Source organism: Chionomys nivalis, chromosome 22, assembly GCF_950005125.1.
Source record: "Chionomys nivalis chromosome 22, mChiNiv1.1, whole genome shotgun sequence".
Lineage (NCBI taxonomy): Eukaryota > Metazoa > Chordata > Mammalia > Rodentia > Cricetidae > Chionomys > Chionomys nivalis.
The window spans coordinates 49,204,145-49,227,070 of NC_080107.1; the positions used below are offsets into that span (position 1 = coordinate 49,204,145).

Below are 22,926 nucleotides of genomic sequence, written 5' to 3' on the forward strand. Positions count from 1 at the left end.
GACTGAAATACACCAGTTACTGCCCTTTGTTTATCTGCTTAACTATCATGAAAGACAAAACGGAACTAGGCACTTGAGGTGACACGGCAATACATCAGCACCTTTTTTGCCACTACCACAGATTGAACTAGGATCACATACAAGCCAAAGGGCTCTTCTGCCAAGCTACACCCCCCAGTGGTAACATCAGCATTTTTAATCTGATAAAATAAAATCCCTTTACAAGACAAGGTGATTTTGCCAGCAAATTTAAGTATAGAATGTAGGGATGCTCCAAAACCACAAACATAGTCTCTACTGTGGCTTAAATTCTTCCACCCTCCATTCCCCAGGAGGCTCCAGAGACCTCAGTAGTAAGTTCTTGGTAGTCTTTTGCAATTGCCAAATGATACCTGGGTTTGAGCACATTCAGAGTTCAGGTCCAGTTCTAGTGCTTTAGTGGATTTGGGATGAATTCAAAGAGCAGCTTTCCAGATGCTTAAGAGGGGTTGGGAACCTTACAATACTTTTGCCTTGAGCAAAAATGTATTTCAATATAATTATAGTAGATAGCTTTCAATGTGTCATCTCTATTACAGCAGCTGTAAATTACAGCATGAATTGCCTGTATACAAGCATTTCTTCTGCTACAAGCAGAGTGGGAGAGCTGCATCAAGCATGATATATATTTTCCTCTTCAACCGAGGACAAACACTGAGGTCAAATCTCATTTGCAAAAACCAGTGTGTCCATTCCCTTTTGGTAGCAAGATAGAAAAACCAAGAAAGAACAGCTCAACCAAGAGCTTCAGTTCTTTAAAACAAGACTCATTAGCACCAGGACTTAAGTTCATTCAGAATTCATCTATTATAACCGCTGGGCCTCTAGCCATATGGACACTGAAAAATACAGTAAAGGCATTTTCCAAGATTTGTAGCTAATCAGGATGATGGAGGTTTGTCTTTCAAACAGAAAAAAGCAATAAACTCAAGATGAAGTATTGAGGTACTTGCTGCAAGCTTTGGGAAACTATCATATTCTAGCTAGGAGTCAGATCAGCAAGACCAAAGGAGAATGTTATTGTTTCCTGTTGGTTGGTGGTAATATTTAAATACCTCACTATACGCATAAACATTTGTAAGTGAATTTGGATGATTATCTCCAAAATCATCAAATCTCTGAATCTATAAAATAGAGATGTACGATCAAAGAACATTTTCTAGAGGGAACAGAACAGGAGTGTAAAGACAATCCATCCCTAATACGGAAAGCTAAGCCTTGTAGCTTAGATGTGATTTTGTTGCTGCTGCAGCACTAGCCTGCTCACTGTGAGTGTGGCTGCGCTTTAACTTGCGAGGTTCTTTAATTTACTGTAGTGGTGATGTTTGTTAATTTTATGGCAATCTAAATCTGAGCAGGCTTCAGATACATTTTCATTACAGCTCCATTGCAAAACACAGCAGAGTAAATACTGCTTAAGATCCTGATGCGGTTTATTTCTTTGAGACTCAGAATCTCCCAACAAAGCCTCTGCCTTGACATACGTAGTCTTCCTGCTTCTTGACAAACTCTCTGTCATTTAACAGCCAGGATCTCTTTTAAGACAAAGATATATTTTTTGGAAAGTCTTTATAGTTGTTTTCATCTGTTTCTGTTTCCATTTCAAATTCAAACCAACACGGGCCGATCTGAGGATGCCCGAGTCTGATGGCCTGCATTATCTTCCAGTTCTATGTGTTTAGCAATAGAACTCACAGACAAGGACAGTTATGACCTGATTTGATGCCTGATTCTAACACTAGTGTGTGACACTGGGCAATCACCTCATATAGAGAATGGAAACACAATACTATCTACTTTAGAAACGTCACTCCTTGCCCTCAAACAGCTCTATTTAACCATTCAATTAACCAAAACCCCTTGTTCTTGTGTCTAAACAGAGGAAAATCTCTTCCTATAAAACAACACTGGCAGAAACACAGCTCTAAAGCTGTCCAAAGACAACTCAAAAGGTTAAATACCATTGCATCAACTGTAAACAACGGAGAACTTACAGAAAAAAGTGTGTAAAGTAAGTCAGCTAAATCTATGATCATTTCATCATAATCTGCCCATAGTGCTGCACAGATTCCACATGTCTATACATGTCCTTCTGAACATGTTAAAAACTAGGAAGGAAACATATATTAAAGAATCTGTGAAGCCATTATAACATTTAAATTAGTTATTTCCAAATTTTATATTTAATTCAAATATGATTGATTAATCTATGTAGAACTTGTGTATAATATGCATTTTTAAGGCAAAACACACACATGCGTGCGCGAGCGCGCACGCATGCACACACACCCTAGTGAGCTGATTCTGGTATTAGCTAAGACTGAAACTACTGAAGTCTCATGGGAAATCTTTAGGGCATTTCTAAGATAAGAAGGCTTCCACTGATGCCAGCTTCACCCAATTTCTAACAGAGCCCATCTGATGAACAGGAAGCCTGTTGTGAGGGAAGAGTACCGTGGTAGAGGATATTCAGGAGCAAACAGAACAATGTGGCCGTTTCTAGGCAAGGTGACTAGTGGCAGTTGCCTGGTAAACATGCATAGACCTATTTAACATAAAGTCATGCAATTAGGATTATACTACAAATTAGAATCATTTTCTACTGTTTATGCTCAGGGCAACCTTTCAACCATGACTTATTTTGTTTATTCTCAATTATTCATGTCAAATCAGAAAGCTGGATTTTTTTCTGTACACATACACAGTAATTTTTCCAAATTTCTTATCTGAACATTCTTTTCCAAAATTTATCCTTGCAAATGGAAACAGTTTTGAATCCCAGAAAGTCTTGTCCCAAAATAGAAAATTTTATATTATTAATTTGCATTTCATTTTAACATACATTGTATCTTTCTATTCTTCCTCAACACACTCACCTCTGGGATAAAGATGCAACATTTGTTTAATAACATCTTTCTCAGAAAATACGAAAAGATCGGGGTGGAGGGCCAACATAAACTGAAACTGTTCAGAGACCGTGAAAATTCAGCACTAAAACCAAAGAGTGGTTTCCAGGGATCAATGGGGGAGGAGTGAAGCGGGGAAAGGGAAGAGAGGGAGAGAGAGGAAGATGGAGAGGGTGGGAGAGGAAGGGGAAGGGAGAAGCAGAGAGAATGTGCAACAAGGACCATTAGGGCAAATGTTCTCAATGCTGTAAGCATGTGCATCTCTCCAAGTGCATGGACTGCACGAGACCAGGAGAATGTGGATGTGCGGTGCTGATGTGCAGGTGCTGGTTCACGAGGGTTAATAGGCCTCGCTGGCGGGTAAGCCACGTATATGTGGGAACGGGAAGCATGGAAGACATCTCTGAGATAACACTGCCCTGAACCTAAAACTGCTCTTAATGGAAAAGGAAAGTCACCAGGAACACCCCTCCACCCCACAAACACACACACACAGTTCCCACTAAAGTGTAAAAGCATTAAGAATAACTGCTAAAATATAGTATCTATTTTATAAGATTCAACCTAACTCATCTCTTTATTTTTGTGTATGTTCAAAAGTTGACATTATAGTGAATCTTCTCAAGACCTTTCAAATGAGAATCCATGTTAAATGAGAAGTCCTTAATTTAAGTAGAATTTTAAACTTAAATTATTAACTAAAATATGTTAAAAATTGATAACCCACATTTCACCATATTATGTTGAATCCAGGAATCACTTATTTCTCTTACATTTTAACTAATATGGGTTTCTGGAAATCTAGAGTCACTTGGTAATCAATAGCATGCCAGAGTTAAATTACAATGTGACTTTCTGCTATTAGCAGTTAGAAGAGTGGCATACCTTAAACTCAAAAGATACCTAAGGATCAATGAAGTATGGCTAGTAAGTTTGTTGAGAAGATTTTTAATCCTTATTCTTTGTGATCAGGGTTTAGCACACAATGCCTGGTCTACCCTGTCCTGGCAAAGTTACAATTAACCAGGAGTCTCATCTTCAAATGATCTCGGAAGCTCCTTCCACACAGTCTAGTACAGTCCACAGAATTAAGTCCTAGGAGGGTCCTAGAACTCACAGTATCACTATGCAATGATACTTCTCCTTTTGCCAGCTGTTAAAGTTTATGAACAAAGCTAGGTTGAATTCTACAGAGCTCTGCAGGGCACCAAGTGTGAGGTTAGTGGGAAGGAAGGGCTTACAGGTGTGGCAGTTAGGTACCATGAATGTGAGGAATGAATAAAACTGGAACAAAGGGATATGAGAGTTGGTTCTGCCCCTCAAAGCTCACAGCATCTTCATTTCATGGCTCCCACAACTCTCTTGGTTTTGTATATTATCTTTGTTTATTTTAGTTTGTGTTAACACCTACCCCTTATGGCCCTTGGAATGGGTTAGTACAGTCTAGGAGAAGAGCAAGAGAGGGTTTGTGCAGGACTGGGAGTGGCGGCTGCTGACCTGTTCATATTTCTCCAGTTCTGTGTGATAGATTTGTCTGATCTGGGTCAATTTGGCTCTGTAATCTGAGTGTTCAATAGAGTTATCTGAAGAACCTCCAGAGGCTGCTGCGGCTGCAGCTGCTGCTGCCGATCCCCCACCTTTCTCAGGACCTGAAACCCCTTCTGCCAAAAGCATATTGTCCAGTCTCATTAGCTGGGGGTCGGGAGGGTCTTCCTCCTGGGCTCCTCTGATGCTGAGACCTTCAAGGAAAGAGAAAGACAGAGAGAAGAAGCGAGAGACAGAGGACAAACAGTGTGAGTATTTTGTTTATTTGAGAAAATGATCAAACAACATCAGTGCACTACAATTCATGATGGGAGCTTCATCGTTCCCTTTGAATAAACAAGCTTGACTATGAGACTTGATGTTAAAATATATTTACATGCATCCTAGGACTCTTTATACATCCCTTCAGAATTTAACCCCAACTTGGACTCTTAGAAAGAGGCAAGCTCAATTTCTTAGAATATTGATTATCCAAACTTCAGATTTAATTGATTTATGCATAAAGTAGGAAGAAGGACCTAAGAAGAAAATATTGCCTAGATATAAACAAACTAAAAGTGTGGCTAATCTGTCTCTTTATACAGTCAGATAAATAGAACTGAAAATTCCATAAAATAGTTTTAATCCACAAGATGTATCAAAAAATTTGGAAATACACAGCACTAAATGGCTTTTCTATCATGCAATCTCAGATGCAAAACACATTTAATATGAAGTAATTAGCTAGACTTAAATACACATTAAAAGGGCATTGCTAGGCACGTGCCAGCAAACTGCACAAGGACACCAAACAGAGTTTAAAATGTGCCACTGACATGGCAATTGGGTGCTGGGCACAGTAGTTTCAATCTCATTCTGCTTTTACATCAAGATTTCCAAGTGATGCCAGTCAGCAACCTCTTCTGAGTACGATAGATCACAGCTGACAACTCATAGGTTTAATCAGGTCACACAGGCTTTCTGCCAAGATGTTTTTCAGTAACACAGAAGACAAAGTTTTAAAATAATTATCGTGGTATAAAAAGCACTGGAGTCATGACAGCTCAAAATCAGCATTTTCATTAATGTGTAACACAATATAAACTATCCCAGCCCAATTAACCTCTGTAAATCTGCTCAGAAGCAGGTTCCCTGCACTAGTTACAAGGCATGGGGAGGGGGAGCTGGCATCTCAAATGTTTGCATTTGGATTCTGCCTCTTGCGCGTGTGCCTGTTGTTTATCCACAGTGGCACACACTCTGTGTCTGGTGTAACTTACATGACAGTAACATCTATAAGCTGCCAAGTCCTCAACTGATCACCAGCTCTGAGATTTCATATGCTAACCCACATGTACCATCAGTTCTTTTACGAACAGACGTCATCAATAGACACCCTGAATTACACTCACAGCATGATAGAGCTCTTGGTTGCCTTAGCTCAAATGAACAATTTTGATTTCCTCCCCCAAAACATTTTAAAGCTGTCACTTCTGTTTAAAAATAATTTCAACTGAATAATAAAACTAAGTCACCATAATTTAAAAATTACATCAGTTGCCCATTCAAAGACAAATATCTGAAAATTATAACATATAAAGGCAATAAATTCATTTAGAGAAACCAAAAGTTAGATAAATCTCTAGGAACGTGTCATTGCTGACGGTGTACTTGCTAGTTACTGGAGACTAGAAAGAATTGCCTCATGGTGTTCTAGAACTGCTCCATAGTGGCTAAGTGGCTATTTTCAACTTAACATCTCTTCTCTCTTCTGACTCGCTTAAATGTTCCGAGTGTTAAGACATTATGAAGGACCATGCCTGGTTACACATCCTGCTCCCCACACTTTGGTGTGCCTGAGCTCACTGGTTGGCTTCATCCTGTACTTTTAGTTCTGTTTCGTTTTAAACCAAGTTAGGCTCTTTACACTTCTCTGTTGTAAGTCAACTTCTGCTCACTTTTTTTTTGGGGGGGGGTTATTTCTCCTTTATTTCTAGATAATTGTACTTCTTCTGAAAAGAGAAGTATTTTTGGTGAGTGATAGGGTATTACTACATAGCCCACGTTGGCATGACGGACACTTGTTCCCTTGACGTGAGCCACCATACCTGTCTGCAAATGTGTATTCTTTTTTTTTTTTAAAAAAAAAAAAAAAAAAAAACACCTTCAAGGTTCTGTAGGGTTTTTAATTTCCCCTTTGTATTTAAACACATAAATCTTTTCCTCATGGCATATTGGTAAGGTTCTTTGACAGTATATCAGCAGTCAGAGTAAAAACCATTACACTTCTTTGAGTTCTCTGAACAAGTGTGGCAGACAGTAGTAGATGCCCACTGACTAATAAACCAGGGAAACAGACCTTCAGAGGAAAAAAGTCATCAGGAGTACAAAAGGCAGAAAATGCCTAGGTACCTGTGGCATTCTAATAGCATTTAATATTGTGCACCCCTGTGCTACTACCAGGAGGCTCAGTAGCAGTGAGCACAGGAAAAATTATAAGTACATATTTTAACAGCTATAATACTTTCTAATGATGCCTGCTTTATAAAACCATAAGTAAATCAACATGTGCTTGCCTCAAGAACAAGAAAAAGGTTTTAATGAAATCCTTCTGTATTTACTTTCTAAATTATGTGCATCAAATCCCATGAGAAAAATTGTTTCCTAACAGAAACCTCATATCCTGTGAATAAAAATGGCTGGAGAGCATGTGTGATTAGGCAGCATCGGGAAGGCTGTCGATCAATAATGAAGTCACTTTCAAAACTACAGTCTAGAAAGTAAATAGACTTTCTCTATTAAGCAAAGTAATGATTATGGGATGCCTAAAAAATAGTACTTGATTTCTAAAGTTACTTTCAGTCCGAATATCTGTATTTATTTCTCTGCTTACATTGTTATTTGATCTCCCACCCTTCCTCCCTCCCCATCACCATTACTAGTCTTTCTAACCCCCAGGGCACACAAGGCTTCCAGTCACAACACCCCACTCCTCTGGGCACCTGTAAACATTTTTCCCTATAACATTTTAATGAGACTAGATTTGCAAAGGCCAGAATGATTCAGTCCCATGACATCAAAGGGTCCTAGTAACTTCACATTAAAACTTGGTGAAACAAAAATTTAAGGATTTTAATTCAAAACGTGTATATCTAAAGAGGTTTATAAAGTTTTACATCACAGCTTTCTGGTTATCACAGCATTATTTTCTTAAGAGGCAAAAACAAAACAAAAATCCAAAACTCTGTTTGCAGTCTACTTATAGCCATGACATTCATTTCAGTACCCAGAAGATCTAGACAAATCATACAAACACAGTAAAACATTGTTTAATAATGAACTTGGCTTTGTTATAAGCCCACAGTTTTTGCATATCTTTCAGCAAATCCTAATTAGCTGTCTTTCAACACGCTGTGCACCTGCCCCACAGATAATGGGAGAGAGCATCTGCATAGACAACTGCATCTGAGGGCAATAAATAAATTACAGGTCAAAATTATTATAAAGCTTTCTCTGAATACACACACACCCTTCACAATACTAAGCTGCAGATGTGAAAAGTACCTACAGCCCACTCAAATGGTATGATTATGGGGCTGTTTCAGTTCAATAATCTGACTGTAATTCAGGCATTTTCAACAGCTCATTAAGAGTTCATTAATATATAGGCAAGCTTTTGAATTATAAATAAGCAGATTAGGAATCTGCAGTGGCTGGACTGTGCAGTGCTAGCCTCTAGTAGCACAACACTATCCACAACAAGGCTTTCCCTAAGAGGAGGAGGTGCAAATTAAGAGCACTAACTAAGCAAAGCCACTAGACCATGAGTAACCTCTGTTCACCCACGACCAAATTGTGGCTTCAGATCACAGTCACTGCAAATGTGTAGTTCACACGCTGGGACTCACATTGAGGTCCAGCCAGCATTTCCACCCACAGTGTCATAATGGCGATGAAGAAAAGTAATGAAACCTCTTTCTGTAAAGAGTACATCATTCACCAAGAACGAAGCACTATTGTAGAAACTTGGTTTCTTCCCTAATAAGCATACTACGAAACAAAATTCCTGATTGTTCACAAAGCTTGGACTATGAAATCTCTGTATTTTGTTCTAACACACTTTATTTTTCACTACCAGGCCAGAGATATAGCTCAGAAGAAAATATTTTAGCCAAACCATGTAAACAAAGCCAGATCAGCTATCTTCAACAAGGCTTGAATTCCTGAGGCTTTAAAACAAGTAACAATTCTAGCATTTCCAGCTGACCTTATCATTTTCCACAGATTTCATTGTGTGTCTGTCATGTAATAAGCAGGACTGTGGTCAGAAGTTAGGAACCTGACTAAAGACAATACCAATTCCATTTAAAAATTTCAAGACAGCCAGTTTGAGATATCTAACCAAGCTATAAAGATGAATACAAACACACCAACCTCTTTTTCTTCCAAAACATGGAAGAAATAAAAAAATCCCCTGAACCTGTAAGGAAGCTGTGAAGTGTGACATTGAAGAACCAGACACAAGTGACATAGTCAGTCAATTATTGTAAGATTCTGTTTGAAATTATTAATTTTTTTGTAATTTATGAAAACTGTCATACAATCTGGAAATAAAGTAGAGAAAGGCACTGACAAACTTTGTATACCACTGACTAAAGAGACTGTAGGGGAGGGTGAGAGGCTGTGGTTCTCAAGAGAAACAGCGGATAGACCAAAGCCAGAACTAAGGCACCAAGCCCATTGCAGGCTGACCTTTAAATGGAGAGGAAAAGAGAGGTAAGAAGTGGGGGGAGAGGAAAAGGAAGGGTACCAGGGGAGAGTAGAACTGAGCAGCATCAGCATTTCCTGAAATAATGGTTTCACTAGAGATGACCCTCATCAAGGAAGGCAAAGTCATACGCTTTCACAGATACCAATAGAAAACCAGCTAATTCTTAAAATATTATGAATGAATCACAGAGAATCCAGCTGCTTAGCTCAACCCTTGGCCCCAATGCCCATCCCACACCCGCTCCAAACAAGCTGCCTTTTAAGTCCATGTTAGTGTCTAATCCACTGAATATGGAAGTCATATTACAAGCTAATGTCACTTCCACTCCTGTTTAAGGTGGCTGTGTGGCGTGTGCACGTTTTTCATGTCAGGTATATTAAATATAACACGGCAATGCACTGCACATTCCCACGCCAACCCAGTTGTCACTTTCGCTTGACTCATTCTCTATTGAGGGAAAATGCAGCACTGGGAATTTACAAGGCTTTTCAGTTAAATGGACATAAATCACAGGTTTCATTCAAACCGAATAATCACTAGCCATAAAGAGCTACTTGTCTCTTACCATATATTACAGTGAAGTTCCTGTGAGCAATAATGCAGCCATTCATGGCAAAGAAAAACAGAGCGAGACATTAAGAACTGACATGTAATCCTGTTAGGGCCCTGACGTGGAGAGTGTGGCTGACATTTTTATCATATATGTCCATTTCTATTTGGAAAATCAGAGGAATAAAAATGATTACTTCACTGCCCAAATCTACCTTCCTAAAACAGCCCACTGAGGTTTGTTTACATGCTGGGGAACTGCTTACTAGAAATTCATAAATCTAAGATTCTGAAGCATTTCCCCTGATGGTTAAATTGAAGATATGACTAGAAAGATTCCCCATAATGCTTCTCCACACCTCCATTTCCTTCACTTTCAACACATAAACTGTCAATCTGTTGTTTTATTACATTTCTCCTTCATTATAAAGCTGTTGGCAGAATGCCTGTCTCTAGCACACAGCACTGGTAACTTCCTCTGTGCACTGGCTGCAGAGCCATCTCACTCACGAAAGCTGGCAACTAATGACCTTTATTAGCAGTTCGATGGAAAACGGCTAGATGTCATAATGACATTATTAGTATCTTGGTCTGTGCAGGTACTAGACTCCTGGGCAGAACACAGTTGCTATTTTCCTGTAACTGCACAGATGCACTTTAAATGAGGGGAGGGAAACCATTTAAAGGCATTTCCTGAAGCACCAGCATTTCTTTGCCATGGAACTCCCAAGGCTATGACTCTGGTGTTTCTGCAAGCTCCCAGCAATGCAAATGGCAGCACAGAGGACGTGTGAGAATCTCTTCTCCCTGACGATAGCAACAACCCCAGCCACATCACATGCTCAGATTAATTTTATCAGGAACAGTAGAATATTTTACACAAGAGTTAACCCTGAAGTAATGATAAGCATTTTGCTATTTGAAACTATCAAAAGTATCAGCCATACTACAAAACCACACTGTAATTTGCTCACTTGAAAACCTTTTCTCATTGTGCAGGAAAAGACTCCTTATATCCTTCAGTTTCATTACATTTTTCTCTTTAACCTTCAAGCTTATTTTAACAAAATGTTTACGGAAAAAAACCTGAAACTACTGTTAGCTAGTAAAGGCAAATTTTGAAGACTTTCCTCTTGCCAATTAGATCTTGCCTCAAGAGACAGGAAAAGGAGTGAGCCTTGTCACTGTGAAGTGAAGAGCAGCCCAAGATGAAGGAGCAGATGGACTGTGCAATAAAAATGCAGAAAGCAGAGTTACATTTTTAAGGCACTTTTTTGTTAAATGGAGCTGCATCTTGTTGGAGGCTTGATATATAAGCACTGTCAGCTACAGAAGAGAACAGGGGCCAGGGCAAGATATGAAGTATGCTGTGCTTGCATGAGACGGTGAAAAAGGGTGAGGAGGAAATGGGCTGTGTTTCTTACGCATATTAGCACTCAGGGTTACCTGTGTTCTATTTTTAAAGGAAATTATTACACGTGGTAGGGAAGGGAAAGGGTCACTTTCTTTTTATCTAAAAGAAAAGATGTTCAAAGAAAATGCTCTATAGAGGAGATTTTTAGGGTTGGTAAATATGACAAATTCTAAAAAGGAGAAAAACAATATTATTTAAAGAGAAAGCAAAGCGCTCCAGAACCCAACTGTGTCTATGGGGAAGGCAGAATTATGATAACAGCATGCTTTAATACCATAGGTCTTTGTGACTAGCTACTCCGTGGTCACCAGTGATCTGTTGACCTAACGTGTCAGTGATAGCCTTTGAAAGGAACCACATATTCAAAATGCCTTCACCAGAAAATGAGAGGCCCACATTTGGACTACTCTCAAAAGCAATTAATTGGTCCTTGTATACTATACTCTGTGCAGACAAGCACTGGCTTACACAGAAGGAGACTGCAAGCTTCCCTCTCCACAGCCCCACACTCTGTCCCCTTGCCTTTTCTCGCAGCAGAATGAGGTTGCCATTGCACTTTCATTTCCTGTCCTGTCAGTTAAGATCACTGCCATGCTGTGAATAGGATAACATTACTCTGTGGAGCTGCTCCCTCTAACACAGAGGGCATCCTGTGCAGACCCAAAGCTGGATCCCTCCATGCTCTTGTGTTTGCAAGACCACATCTTCCAGACACATTTTACAATTCAAAATATTTCTGCCTAAAACCAATGTCTCCTGCCCTTTTGTTGCCGATGTAGAGAGCTTTCACTTCCTACTTTACAAGTGTTAATGTTAAAGTAACATAGGTATGAGAGTTTCCTCCAGGTATAAATTTCCATTACTGAACACACACCACACCTGTGCCTTCCACAAGCACTCTCACTTGGTTTTTAAATAACCTTATCCTGGTAGATGCCATTGGCCTCACAGATGAGAAAACGAAATTCCGAAGAGGCTAAGCTACCACAGAACCCATGGTCATATAGGAACGTTTTTGTTTTTTGTTTTAAATCCAAATACAAAACTAGAGAGATGGTTCCGCAGTATTAGCTGCTCTTCCAGAGGACATGGGTTTAATTCCCACCACACATGTGGTGGCTCACAACCATCTGTAATTCCAGTTCTAGACCTCATGGGCACTAGGTTCACACATAGTACACAGACATACATGAAAGCAAAACACCATACACACACACCAAAAAAAAAAAAAAAAAAAAAAAAAAACCTCAAAAACTTGAAATACAGTTTCCTCTTTTTTTTTTTTTTTTTTTTAATTTTTGAGACAGGGTTTCTCTGTAGCTTTTTGGTTCCTGTCCTGGAACTAGCTCTTGTAGACCAGGCTGGCCTCGAACTCACAGAGATCCGCCTGCCTCTGCCTCCCGAGTGCTGGGATTAAAGGCGTGAGCCACCACCGCCCGGCCCTCTTTTTTAAATAAAAAAAATCTAGAGAAATAGATCATGATACTGGACTTAAAAGTCACACTATGGGCTGGGGAGGTGGCTTGGCTGTTAAGAGTACCTTCATAGTTCAGTTCTCAGACCCTCATGAGACAGCGCACAGCTGCCTGTAAACCCAGCTCCAGAGGACTGGGTGCCCTCCTCTGGCCTCTAAGTGCACCCGTACACATGTGGCGCACATACATACACATACATTTAAAAATAAATGAATATTTTAAATATTACAATAAAACTCACACTGCAATTATAATGTAAATAAACCACAGCACAGGAAAGTGTGGCTCTGGAGTCAGAGTAGCCTAGATTCCAATCCTGCCTGTCACTTACTGTCTCTGTGACCAGAGGAAGTCTTTTGCTTCTCTCTGTGAATAGGGGTTCCACCAACTGAGGAAATGATTGTGAGGTTCAAATGACATAAAATCTATAAAATGCCTAATAGGACACCTAGCACACAACTGGCACTTTAACAAATAATAACACTCACTTAAAACCAAAAAGCCAAAATAGTTTTATTAAAATACTGCATCTTTCAGTCAGAGAATGAATTGTTTGGTATAATACATAAAAATGAAATATTACCAAAATACCAGCTTATGCATATAAACAATATGGAAGTGATCTAAAATAATTCTACCTACAGTTTTAAGAATTATCTAATTTCTAATAGTATTTGTTACATAGTCAACTTTGTCCTTTTTAAGATTCTAGCATTTTCTGTATTAAATTCCTTCATCAGAGACTGTGTTGCCATTATTCTGTAGCATATTTTGATAGCAGGTTGTTTTATTGCCAATATTTAGCTCTCTCAATGTTATGGCGCCAGCTTCACTCCCCCATCACCTCTAGGAGTCGAGTGGCACTCTGACCCGCGTCAGTGACAAGACATAGATGGTGGGTCACTGGGAGTGAGTTCTGCTCACACCTTTAAGAAAGCATGAAGCCTTGAGAACAGCCATGTGAAGGAGCGCAGGGGAAGTAAATGGTGCTGCTGATTTGCTCTGAATAAGGCCTCTGCTCGTCTGGCAAATGTACTAATTAAAGTGTTCGAAATGGCTACACAGTGTTCTTGTTAAGATTACTTAAAATGAGGCCAAGGTTACATATCCTCTTCATTAGTATTTTGGAAACTTTAATCAACTATTTCACAGATGAAATGAATGGTAACATTAAAAAGCATGCATATCCACGTATTAAGTAAAATGTCTAGTCTGAAACTACTAATGGGGAGAAAGGGTCCTTTTTCCTTCGTGACTTTACTCAAGTGAAAATACTAGACTCCAGCTGAATTTTAAAATCTCAAATATATCTATGTACCTTAAAGTGATTAATATCTGTCACTCACAAGTCCCTCAGCCCTATCAGATAACTAATCTCATCCTTATCTGTGTATTCATAAATTTATAAATTTATAAATCACAGCCTCTTGATTTAATCACGAACAGCAAATACCTATCCTTTCCCTTTTTTCTCCCTTCAGAAAAGAATGTCCACTTTGTTATTTCTGGAATGCCAAATTATCTTGATGCACAGGGAGCGCTCAGAAAGAATGCTAGTAAATATGCCAAGAGAGTCATTGGCATCCCCTGTACATTCCAACAGAAGAGCACACATAAAGTTTTATCTGTACTATTATAAAGGACACAGGCTGGGTTTTATTGGAAGGGCTTTGTGAAGCAAAATATGATTATAGGAAACACAAGCTTTACTAGAGTTGCCACATGATTTTGTTTGAGAGTAGACTAGGCTTTTAATATAAACACCGCATCTAAATAATGACTGAAAATGGCTTTTGTGTTTTTTATGCAGTCTTCATCTATATGCGTCTTGCTTACGCATTCACATGCTGTTGTAAGAACTGCAGCCTCAGGCAACAATGGACATCAAAGCTCATACTTGAGCTTCTTATGGTACCAACACACTATTGCGCCCTTCCCTTAAAAACCATGCATGTAAAAAAAAAAAAAAACATGCATGTTTCCAAAGGAACAACCATCCACATGGCATGCAAGGACAATGCAAAGTGCTTAAAGTCCTCTTCAAATCAGATCTCCATGAATAATGTAAATAATTCACTTTTTAGAAATACAGTTAAAATGGTATATTCTTACATAGAAACTGCAAACAGTGGCTGGCTTGGCAAAGTCATAAAATATTCCAAATGAATTTTTTAACTGTCTACTTTCTAGTACCAATAATTTAAAAAAGTTTAAGCTGGGCAGTTGGTGGCACACACCTTTAATCCCAGAACTCAGGAAGCAGAGGCAGGCGGATCTCTGAGTTTAAGACCAACCTGGTCTACAAGAGCTCCAAAGCTACAGAGAAACTCTGTCTCGAAACAACAACAACAACAACAACAACAAAAACCCAACCAACCAAACAAACAAAAAAGTTTAAGTTAAAAAAATTATCTGTCACCCTGTCCAACACTAACATTTTCAGCAAAGCCATTGGAAGTCCTTTCTTAGACTGGGGATGTAGCTCAGTGGCACAGCACTTGCTGAGCCCGTACGAGACCTTGGGTAGATCCCTGTCAGAGAGAAAACAAAGGTTTGGGTTTTCTGTCTGTTTTTCATAAATATTTGACTTCTTAAAGTATATTCTTTCTCTTGAAATTATATAAACTTAATATTCCCTTTTAAGGAACAAGTCACGTTTTCTACCCAACATATCAAAATCAAGGTAAATTTGAAAATAATGATAATTAATTACAGTATTTCTCATTAGAACAATTAAAAAACAGCCCCTGTCCTGGGCATCTCTTTGTCCTCTTCCAGCTAGGAGGGTGTGAGACTGTGGTGCACAAACAGACACATAAACAATTAGAAGAGCTGATTTAAGATGAACACTGAGAGCCTTTAAATAAAGCAGTTATAAGCAGTGCCTTTCCTAGGTCCTCTAAGGGCAATGTGAAAATGTGCGGCTACTCCGGCTTCCTGATTAGGAAACAATTCTTCATTACTAACCTACTTCTCTGAGGAGGAAAGACCCATGTCCACAGATTTATATTAAGAATCTACAGATTTCAAAATTGCCTAAAGAAACCTGATTTTGAACTAGATGTTTTAGGGGTAAACCATGGAAATGTCAACTTCGATTTGAGCTAACAAAAAAAGAATTTAGAGGATGGATAAGCTCCAGGACCTTTGAATTAAATGAAAGACCAGAACTCTACAGAATGCCTGCAATAACAGTCTCTACAGAAAATTATGAGGAACTACATAAATCCACCCTCTTCCTCTTCACACAGGCTCATTAAAGCTGTACTGACTCTCTGGGCAGCTATAATTCTGCTGACTGATACCCTGGAATCACCCTGTCAATACCCAGTGGTGTGCTGCCTCTCCAACTATCTCTGCCCCTAATATTCCTCTCTTTGATGGGATTTGCTGACCTTTAATCTGATGCTAGTTTACTCTCATCACTGAAGTGTAAGTCGGAGAGCAATAAAACGGCAACCTCACTGATTCAAAAGGGAGAGCTAAAGCCTGCTAACTGTGAATCTAACCTTTCGTAATGGCTCGCTCTTAAAGGAAGAAGCATGAAGTGGAAGGCAGCTAAAACAAACAATGTGCGATGCTGAACACAAGATTTATTAGAATCCCTTTTGCATGGGTATTGCAAGAGGACATCAGCACTGTTAAACAAGAGATACACAAATATTTGCCAGAGAGACCAAAGTCCCAGTCAGAGTAACCTTCCAAACCAATACAAATCTCCAGTAAGAGCAGTGTTACAGAATCAAGCAAGTTCAGACGAATGAAAAAGACTAGGACAGTCCCAGGAGGACGGATAGAAACAGTACCGGAGGGCAAAGTCATTAAAATTAAGGTGTTGAAACTATGACGACTGAAAATCAAAAACTCAAATTCTTATGAGTTCCTCAGGAATTAAAACAGTGAAAATAAATAAATGCTTCCAAATAATTTTCAGCACAATTTAAAGGCAGACTAATGAGACCTTGCATTTTTAAGAGCCTCCCACGTGCTAGGCACAGGACACACGCTCAATCTGTAGTGACTCACTGAACCATTGTAACATCCTGAAGGCAGATGCTATCACTGTGCCCACTTCAGTCATTATGAAACTGAGGCAGGCAACCAGGGAGGAGGTAAGGGAAACAAGGAAAGGAACGGGAAAGGGAATGGGGATGAAGGAAGGAAAGGAAAAGAATGCAGGCTAAAACAGTAAAAATAGCAAGTTCTCACTGTCAGATCCTTAGTAAATTTGTGAGTTCACAATTTTTTTGTTTAAAAAAAAAATCAATGAGTTTGAAGCAACAAAACTAAGAAATATCATTTATAACAACACAATTTTAAAATGTTGCATTTTAAAATGTTAGCCTCCAAGTAAATCTCTTGAAGATAAACATCACCAGGTGTATTTTACAAAGATGTTGACAAGGAAGGAGCAGGAAGCTAAGATTTTAATGCTATAATAACATAGCCCCAAATAGCTCACATTTCAAAGTATAAAGCATACTTAGGAAACAGAAAACAAACCTATTACCCATGTTCTCAAATGAATGCAAAATATGGCCTTTGCTTACAGTGTGAAATTGCCATTGGTTTCTTTTGTTTTCAAATGACTGATCTTGTAAGATTAAAAAAGGCCATAATTAAATCAAAAGTATATGTGGACTAATATCAAGTAGCGATAGTGGCCACTTTTTACCTGCCTGCATTTGGACTGAGTGTGATTTCCATCTTAAATCAATGAAGGGAACAGAACAAAGAAAGAGGAGGAGAAGGAAGAAGAGGAAGATGAGGTGGAAGAGAAGGAAGAAGAGGAGGATCTTTTAGAATGCAAAGCACGTGACACTATATAAAATACTCACTAAATGCTGGAGCGTAAACAAAGCATAAGTTACTACATAACAAATCTCTTCTAGTCCTCTTGGGGAAAACAGAGTCTGACAGCATTAGGTTCTAACAGGTGCAGATAGCAGAAGGATTACATATTCATTCTACCAGGGAGAAAAAGAATAATAAAAAGCATAATTTAATTTATAATTTATGTTTACAAGTGTTACTCTAAGAGTTACAGTCTGCTTTGCAGATTATTTGGTCTGGTTCAAGTTGACGCGTTGCATCATAGAACAAGCCTGAAGGGTCTTCACAAACATGTACAGTAATTAACACGTCATTAACACATTAACTAAAACACATTCAACATCATCAATGTTAATAGCGTAATAATTAACTTATTGTACATAGCACACAGCACCCCTGGCACTTTTTGAAATAAATTTGGAAATGTATGCTTTCAAATATTAAAAAGGTAGCTATTCACACTGAGATATCTCACCAATAAACATTTTATATGTGTATTGTGTGTGTTTTAAATGAGGCATAGTTAGTGATGCTACAAATTAACTCTATCTAATTCAAGCTGAACAGTCCAAAAATACAAAGAACAAAGACAAGCCTTACACTATGAAAGAACTAGTAATACATTAAAAATTTAATACTTGGCAGGTCAAATCTGGATACTCTCTGCTGAAGACAACCAATATTAATGAATCAGACCACAGAGTCATTGTCTAGGATCCCAGAGGAAACAATAATGTGAGTACAAATTCCTCTTGGAAGAGAAAATCCTGCAAAACTACTTAGCAGAATAGCACTGGCCACTGTTCTCATACATAGGAAGCCTCAAGCCTCGCATAATGCCTTAGACATGCATAATGCCTTAGATATAAGCAACGACTTAGATATGCATGCACACCGGGCACAGTTTCAATTAAGCATTCAGTCCAATATTATTTTCCAGTTTTCAGGTCCTTGCAGTAGAAGTTTCTGCATAAAGAATTACCTCCCGTTAGTCTCTCTGAAATAAGAAATAATTACTTATTAAAACTACAAGTTCTGTTTTATTACCAGCTAGCTCTGAACGATACAATTTAAACAGCTGCTTTAAGAAACAGATTCGGGTTTCTGTAACAATAAAAAGGAAAGGCAATTAAAAGGAAGACAAAGATAACACTAGGTTGTCAGGGCTTAAGCAAGGGTCCTGCCAGGTCAGGTAGCTACTTTTCACAGTTGATTTGTAGAACTCCTGAGCAGAAACTGACAAGAAAAAATACAAAAGGATGAGACAAACAAAATAAACACATGGCAGACAGGCTATCAGGGGGAGCAGATTACTGTCTAGTTATTTTTAAAATAACATTCTCTGGCTGGAGAGAGGGCTCCATGGTTAACAGCACTGGCTCTTCCAGAGGATCTAGGTTCAATTTCCAGCAGCACCCATATGGCAGCTCACACTTGTCTGTAACTCCAATTCCAGGGTTTCTGACATCCTCACATAGATACACATGAAGGCAAAACACAAATGAACACAAAATAAAAATAAATTATATGTTTAAAAAAGAAAACATAATTCTCCCACAGCTTATGGAAGCAAGCCTAATAGGCGAGTTGGTTCAGCTAGCTGCAGAGTATTTACTGTCTGCTTACTGGCCTATTCTGTTCTCTTTCAATACACCTCTGCAAGCACCTACTCCATGAAACTGCATCATATTAAAACTCGTAACTTGTTGGCAAAACTTACTAATTATAACCAAGTCTTGGTAAGTTTAGACTCCTTGAGGAAACAGTTCCTTGAAGAAACAGCTATTTCAAAAAATAAATTTTGAAATGTAATTGCTAAAATTTTAATTCAATTCACATGCTATCTTCTAAAACAAGTTGTGCAACGATACCTTTTTTGTTAAGTTTTTTATACTAGTCAAGGAAGTAGGATACACAGTCAAATGCCATAATTAATCTACTAATGTTCTCTAAGGAAAAAAATATTTATTTAAAAACCACAAAACCTACCACTCCCTCTTTAAGCTGCTTTAGTTCTCAGCTACCTTTGAGCCCTGGCATTACTGTGAGGTAGGAAAGTATCATTACAATTGGAGATTAAAAAATTAGTGAAAATACCAACTTCCAAAAATAGGATGCTCAATATTCTTCTGGCTTTAAATTATATAGTTCTGTAACAGTGTCAAATGACCTACAAAACTATATAAACTTCTAATATTAATGACTTCTTTCTAGCTGGTTAGAAAATGAGTAAGTTATAATTTACTCCTTGAAAAAAAACAATCTCCCTATTTTGTTCTTATCTAGGAAAAGAACGTGAAATCAGAATAGCTGCTTTTTAAGCATTTTGGTTTCCAGGTATATTGAAAAGATGACTAGTTATCTGCTAAAATACATTCCATATCTAACACAGGGTTTGGCAGATGTGTCTCTTTTTGAGAAGTAATAGGTCTTGTTGGGAAGTTCGGTACTGTGATAGAAATAATGCCAGCATGCACATAACTAGCATGATCTAATATGCTTCCAAGGCATCTCTGTGTGGCCTCCTTGGGTATAAAGCCACCTGACCACAGAGGCCACACTGTGGATGAACTAAACTGTCAGCAGTTTATCCTAGGGTCATCTGCACTACACACAATTACACTGGGGTCACCTGGGTTATATAGGAAGCCTGAAGTTCTAAACTGTCATTAGAATACTGTGGCCCAATTTTAACAATACAGCAGTGCTCCTAATGATCTGAAAGGTGATTCGCTATTCAGACCCCAAGCAAAAGATGCAAATGTAGCACTGAAAGCTCCTTATTAAATACCCACAGGCTACATCTCTGCACAATAAGTGGTCCAGGTCTTTCTAGAACATACTAATTAGATGAACAGAGAATCAGAAAAATGCAAAACCAGGTCATGCAGCAAAAATAGTGAAATGTTAAAAAGGGAGGGGGACGGGAGGGAGAATGAAGAGAGTACACCAAACATCTCATCCTCCATTATTAAAAATTATCTAAAATATAGGGTCAAAATAAATCATGTCAGGTCACTATCTGACTCACCCATTTTAGGTGGTAGTACTACTAAAGTTGAATTTTAAGTTTATTGTCAGAGATGCACTTAACTGATTATGCAATGGTATGAATAATACATTAAGCAAAAGCCCAATCTAAAATTCACTTGGCCTTAGGTTATCTCCCATTTCTATAAACATTCAGCAATATTCTAATATATAAATGAAAGCCAGTATCAAAAAAGGGACTTCTACTCTTTAATAGTTCAATACAGTTACCAAACCAACACCTCTACTTTTTATAGATGTTACTGCTCCTACATCAGTTACTTCTAGATAAATACACACAGAGATACATTCAGTACAGAAATATTGCACTTGTCAAGCTTCAAGCATCTTCATATGAAGTGTTTGGACAAGGTACCTTTCCTTTCCAGTCTTTTGCAAAATGAAGTGTGGCTGTTCAGATTCTTTCACTGCACGAAGTGCAGAACAGGGGCTAGTATTATGTTCTAGCAACTAAGGCAGATGCTGCAGACACTAACGGCGATATCGAGCACATTTTGAAGCTGTGAGATCTGTGCCCTACCCATCTATCTTCATGTCCCTACTCCCTGACAATCATCTCTTCCCTGTCATCCAAAAAACATGAAGCACACAGTAAGGGGGAAAATTAGGTTCCTGGCATAAAGGAATGCCATGGGTTGGGAAATAAATTTGGTTTCTTTAGAAGCACTTCAACACACAGATGTTTCTTTTATTTCGTAAACATGGGGGGGAGAGGGGCACACGAAGGAAACCTCTTGATGTCCAATTGGGTTTTCTTGAGTTGTTTTAGAATGTTTGGACCTATTCTACTACAAATTCATTTCTTATTTTTATCACAAATCTTTCTAATGTGATATATACATCTGGTCATCTATCTTAAATGATAACTTTGTATTTATTAAAAATTATATACTTGTAACAACATTCAATATAATATAAGACTGATAACCACAGAATCAACCACTACAGCTTAGATCTATGCTACTTAGAACACTGGCAGGCAGGGCCTACAACCCAGCCCCTATCTGCTGACCACACATAGTACTTCTGTCACATGGCTTTGAACAAGGTCAGCCTCTCCTGAAGAACTTCTCTACCAGAAAACAAAAGGCTGCACCAGACGTTCTACAGGCTCCTCATCGAGCTCAGAATATGTTTCGGACTCTTTGGATATTCTATGAACCATAAGCTGTAAGTGCTCCAGTGATTCTAAAGTGTGTCTTAAAAAATTCAAAAGGCCCTAAACTTGTTTAATTTACTTTCTAAAACGAATTTAAACCATAACACCAAGTTCCCTCAAGCTCAAGTTGAATTTTATGCCAAAGGAGACTATGGAAATGTTCAGGGAAAGTTTGCTGCCCTCTCAGAACGGGGCCATTATGAAGAAGGGTATGGGATGGTGGTGAGACAGATATTGGTTAATGAGAACAGATATTCCCAACGGAGAGAGAGAATAAACCCTAAGATGTAGAGACACCTCCCCAAGAGCCTTTTCTAGCTGAAGGACCACTGTGCCACAAAAGGAAAGTCTTAACAGGAACCTATCCCTGTCTGTTCCCTCACTTACGTATAGCTGACTTATTTACAGCAGGTCAGGAGTTCTTACATATAGGCCCTGTGTTTAAGGGCTGGATCTGTGAGGCTGTGTGTTTTCTAGTGTGTTGAGTAGTTCTTAAAAACAAAAACAAATGGACGTGAATGACAGTCAAAATGTTACGTAACATCTCAATTATTTTAAGGATGACTAAATGAATTATGTACAGCTGTTTCATTTAGAATGCTCCTTTATTTAAAGCTACCATTCTTTTATTTTTATTATATGTGTGTATGGTTTGACCGTATTAATGTGTGTCACGTGTGTGCAGTTATCTGAGAGGACAGAAAAAGATGCTGAATCCCCTGGAGCTGGAGGTGCAAATTGTGAACCACTCAGTGTGAGTGCTGAAAACTGAACTCAGGTCCTCTGGGAGAAGAGCAGTGTCCTTAAACACTGGGCTACCACTCCAGGCCAGAATGCTATATTTTTAGTTCTTATTTGTTTAATATTGCCAGCGGTAAACATATTCATATAGATCTTTGCTAAGTTATGCAAATGGTAATTCTGGCCCTGTCCAATACACATGCACCATAGCCTCTGATACTGCTCCACACTGCAGTCCAGTACTCTCAAAGCAGACAGTCCACCACGGTAGTTCTTCCCCGCATAAACTACAAGTATAATGAAGTTCACTATGTGGTTTCTAAGACATGCAAATACATTTCGCTGGTAACTGTGTCATTTAGTTAAGGCCTTCACTAATTTGCTGAAGATATTCAAATACTTTAAACCAAAAGCATAAGTAACATTTCCCCAGGTAGATATAATAGTGATAATTCTGAAACACA

General features: G+C 38.6%; 1 protein-coding gene across 2 annotated transcripts in view; it reads right to left on the reverse strand.

Annotated features, from left to right (window-relative positions):
* Window positions 1–22,926, reverse strand: part of Pbx3 (PBX homeobox 3) — a 190,581-nt gene that overhangs the window by 41,162 nt on the left and 126,493 nt on the right. For both annotated transcript variants that reach the window (XM_057755790.1, XM_057755789.1), the window contains exon 3: window positions 4,443–4,684. In XM_057755790.1, the coding sequence (XP_057611773.1) occupies window positions 4,443–4,684 (242 nt within the window). The remainder of the gene's footprint in view (window positions 1–4,442; window positions 4,685–22,926) is intronic.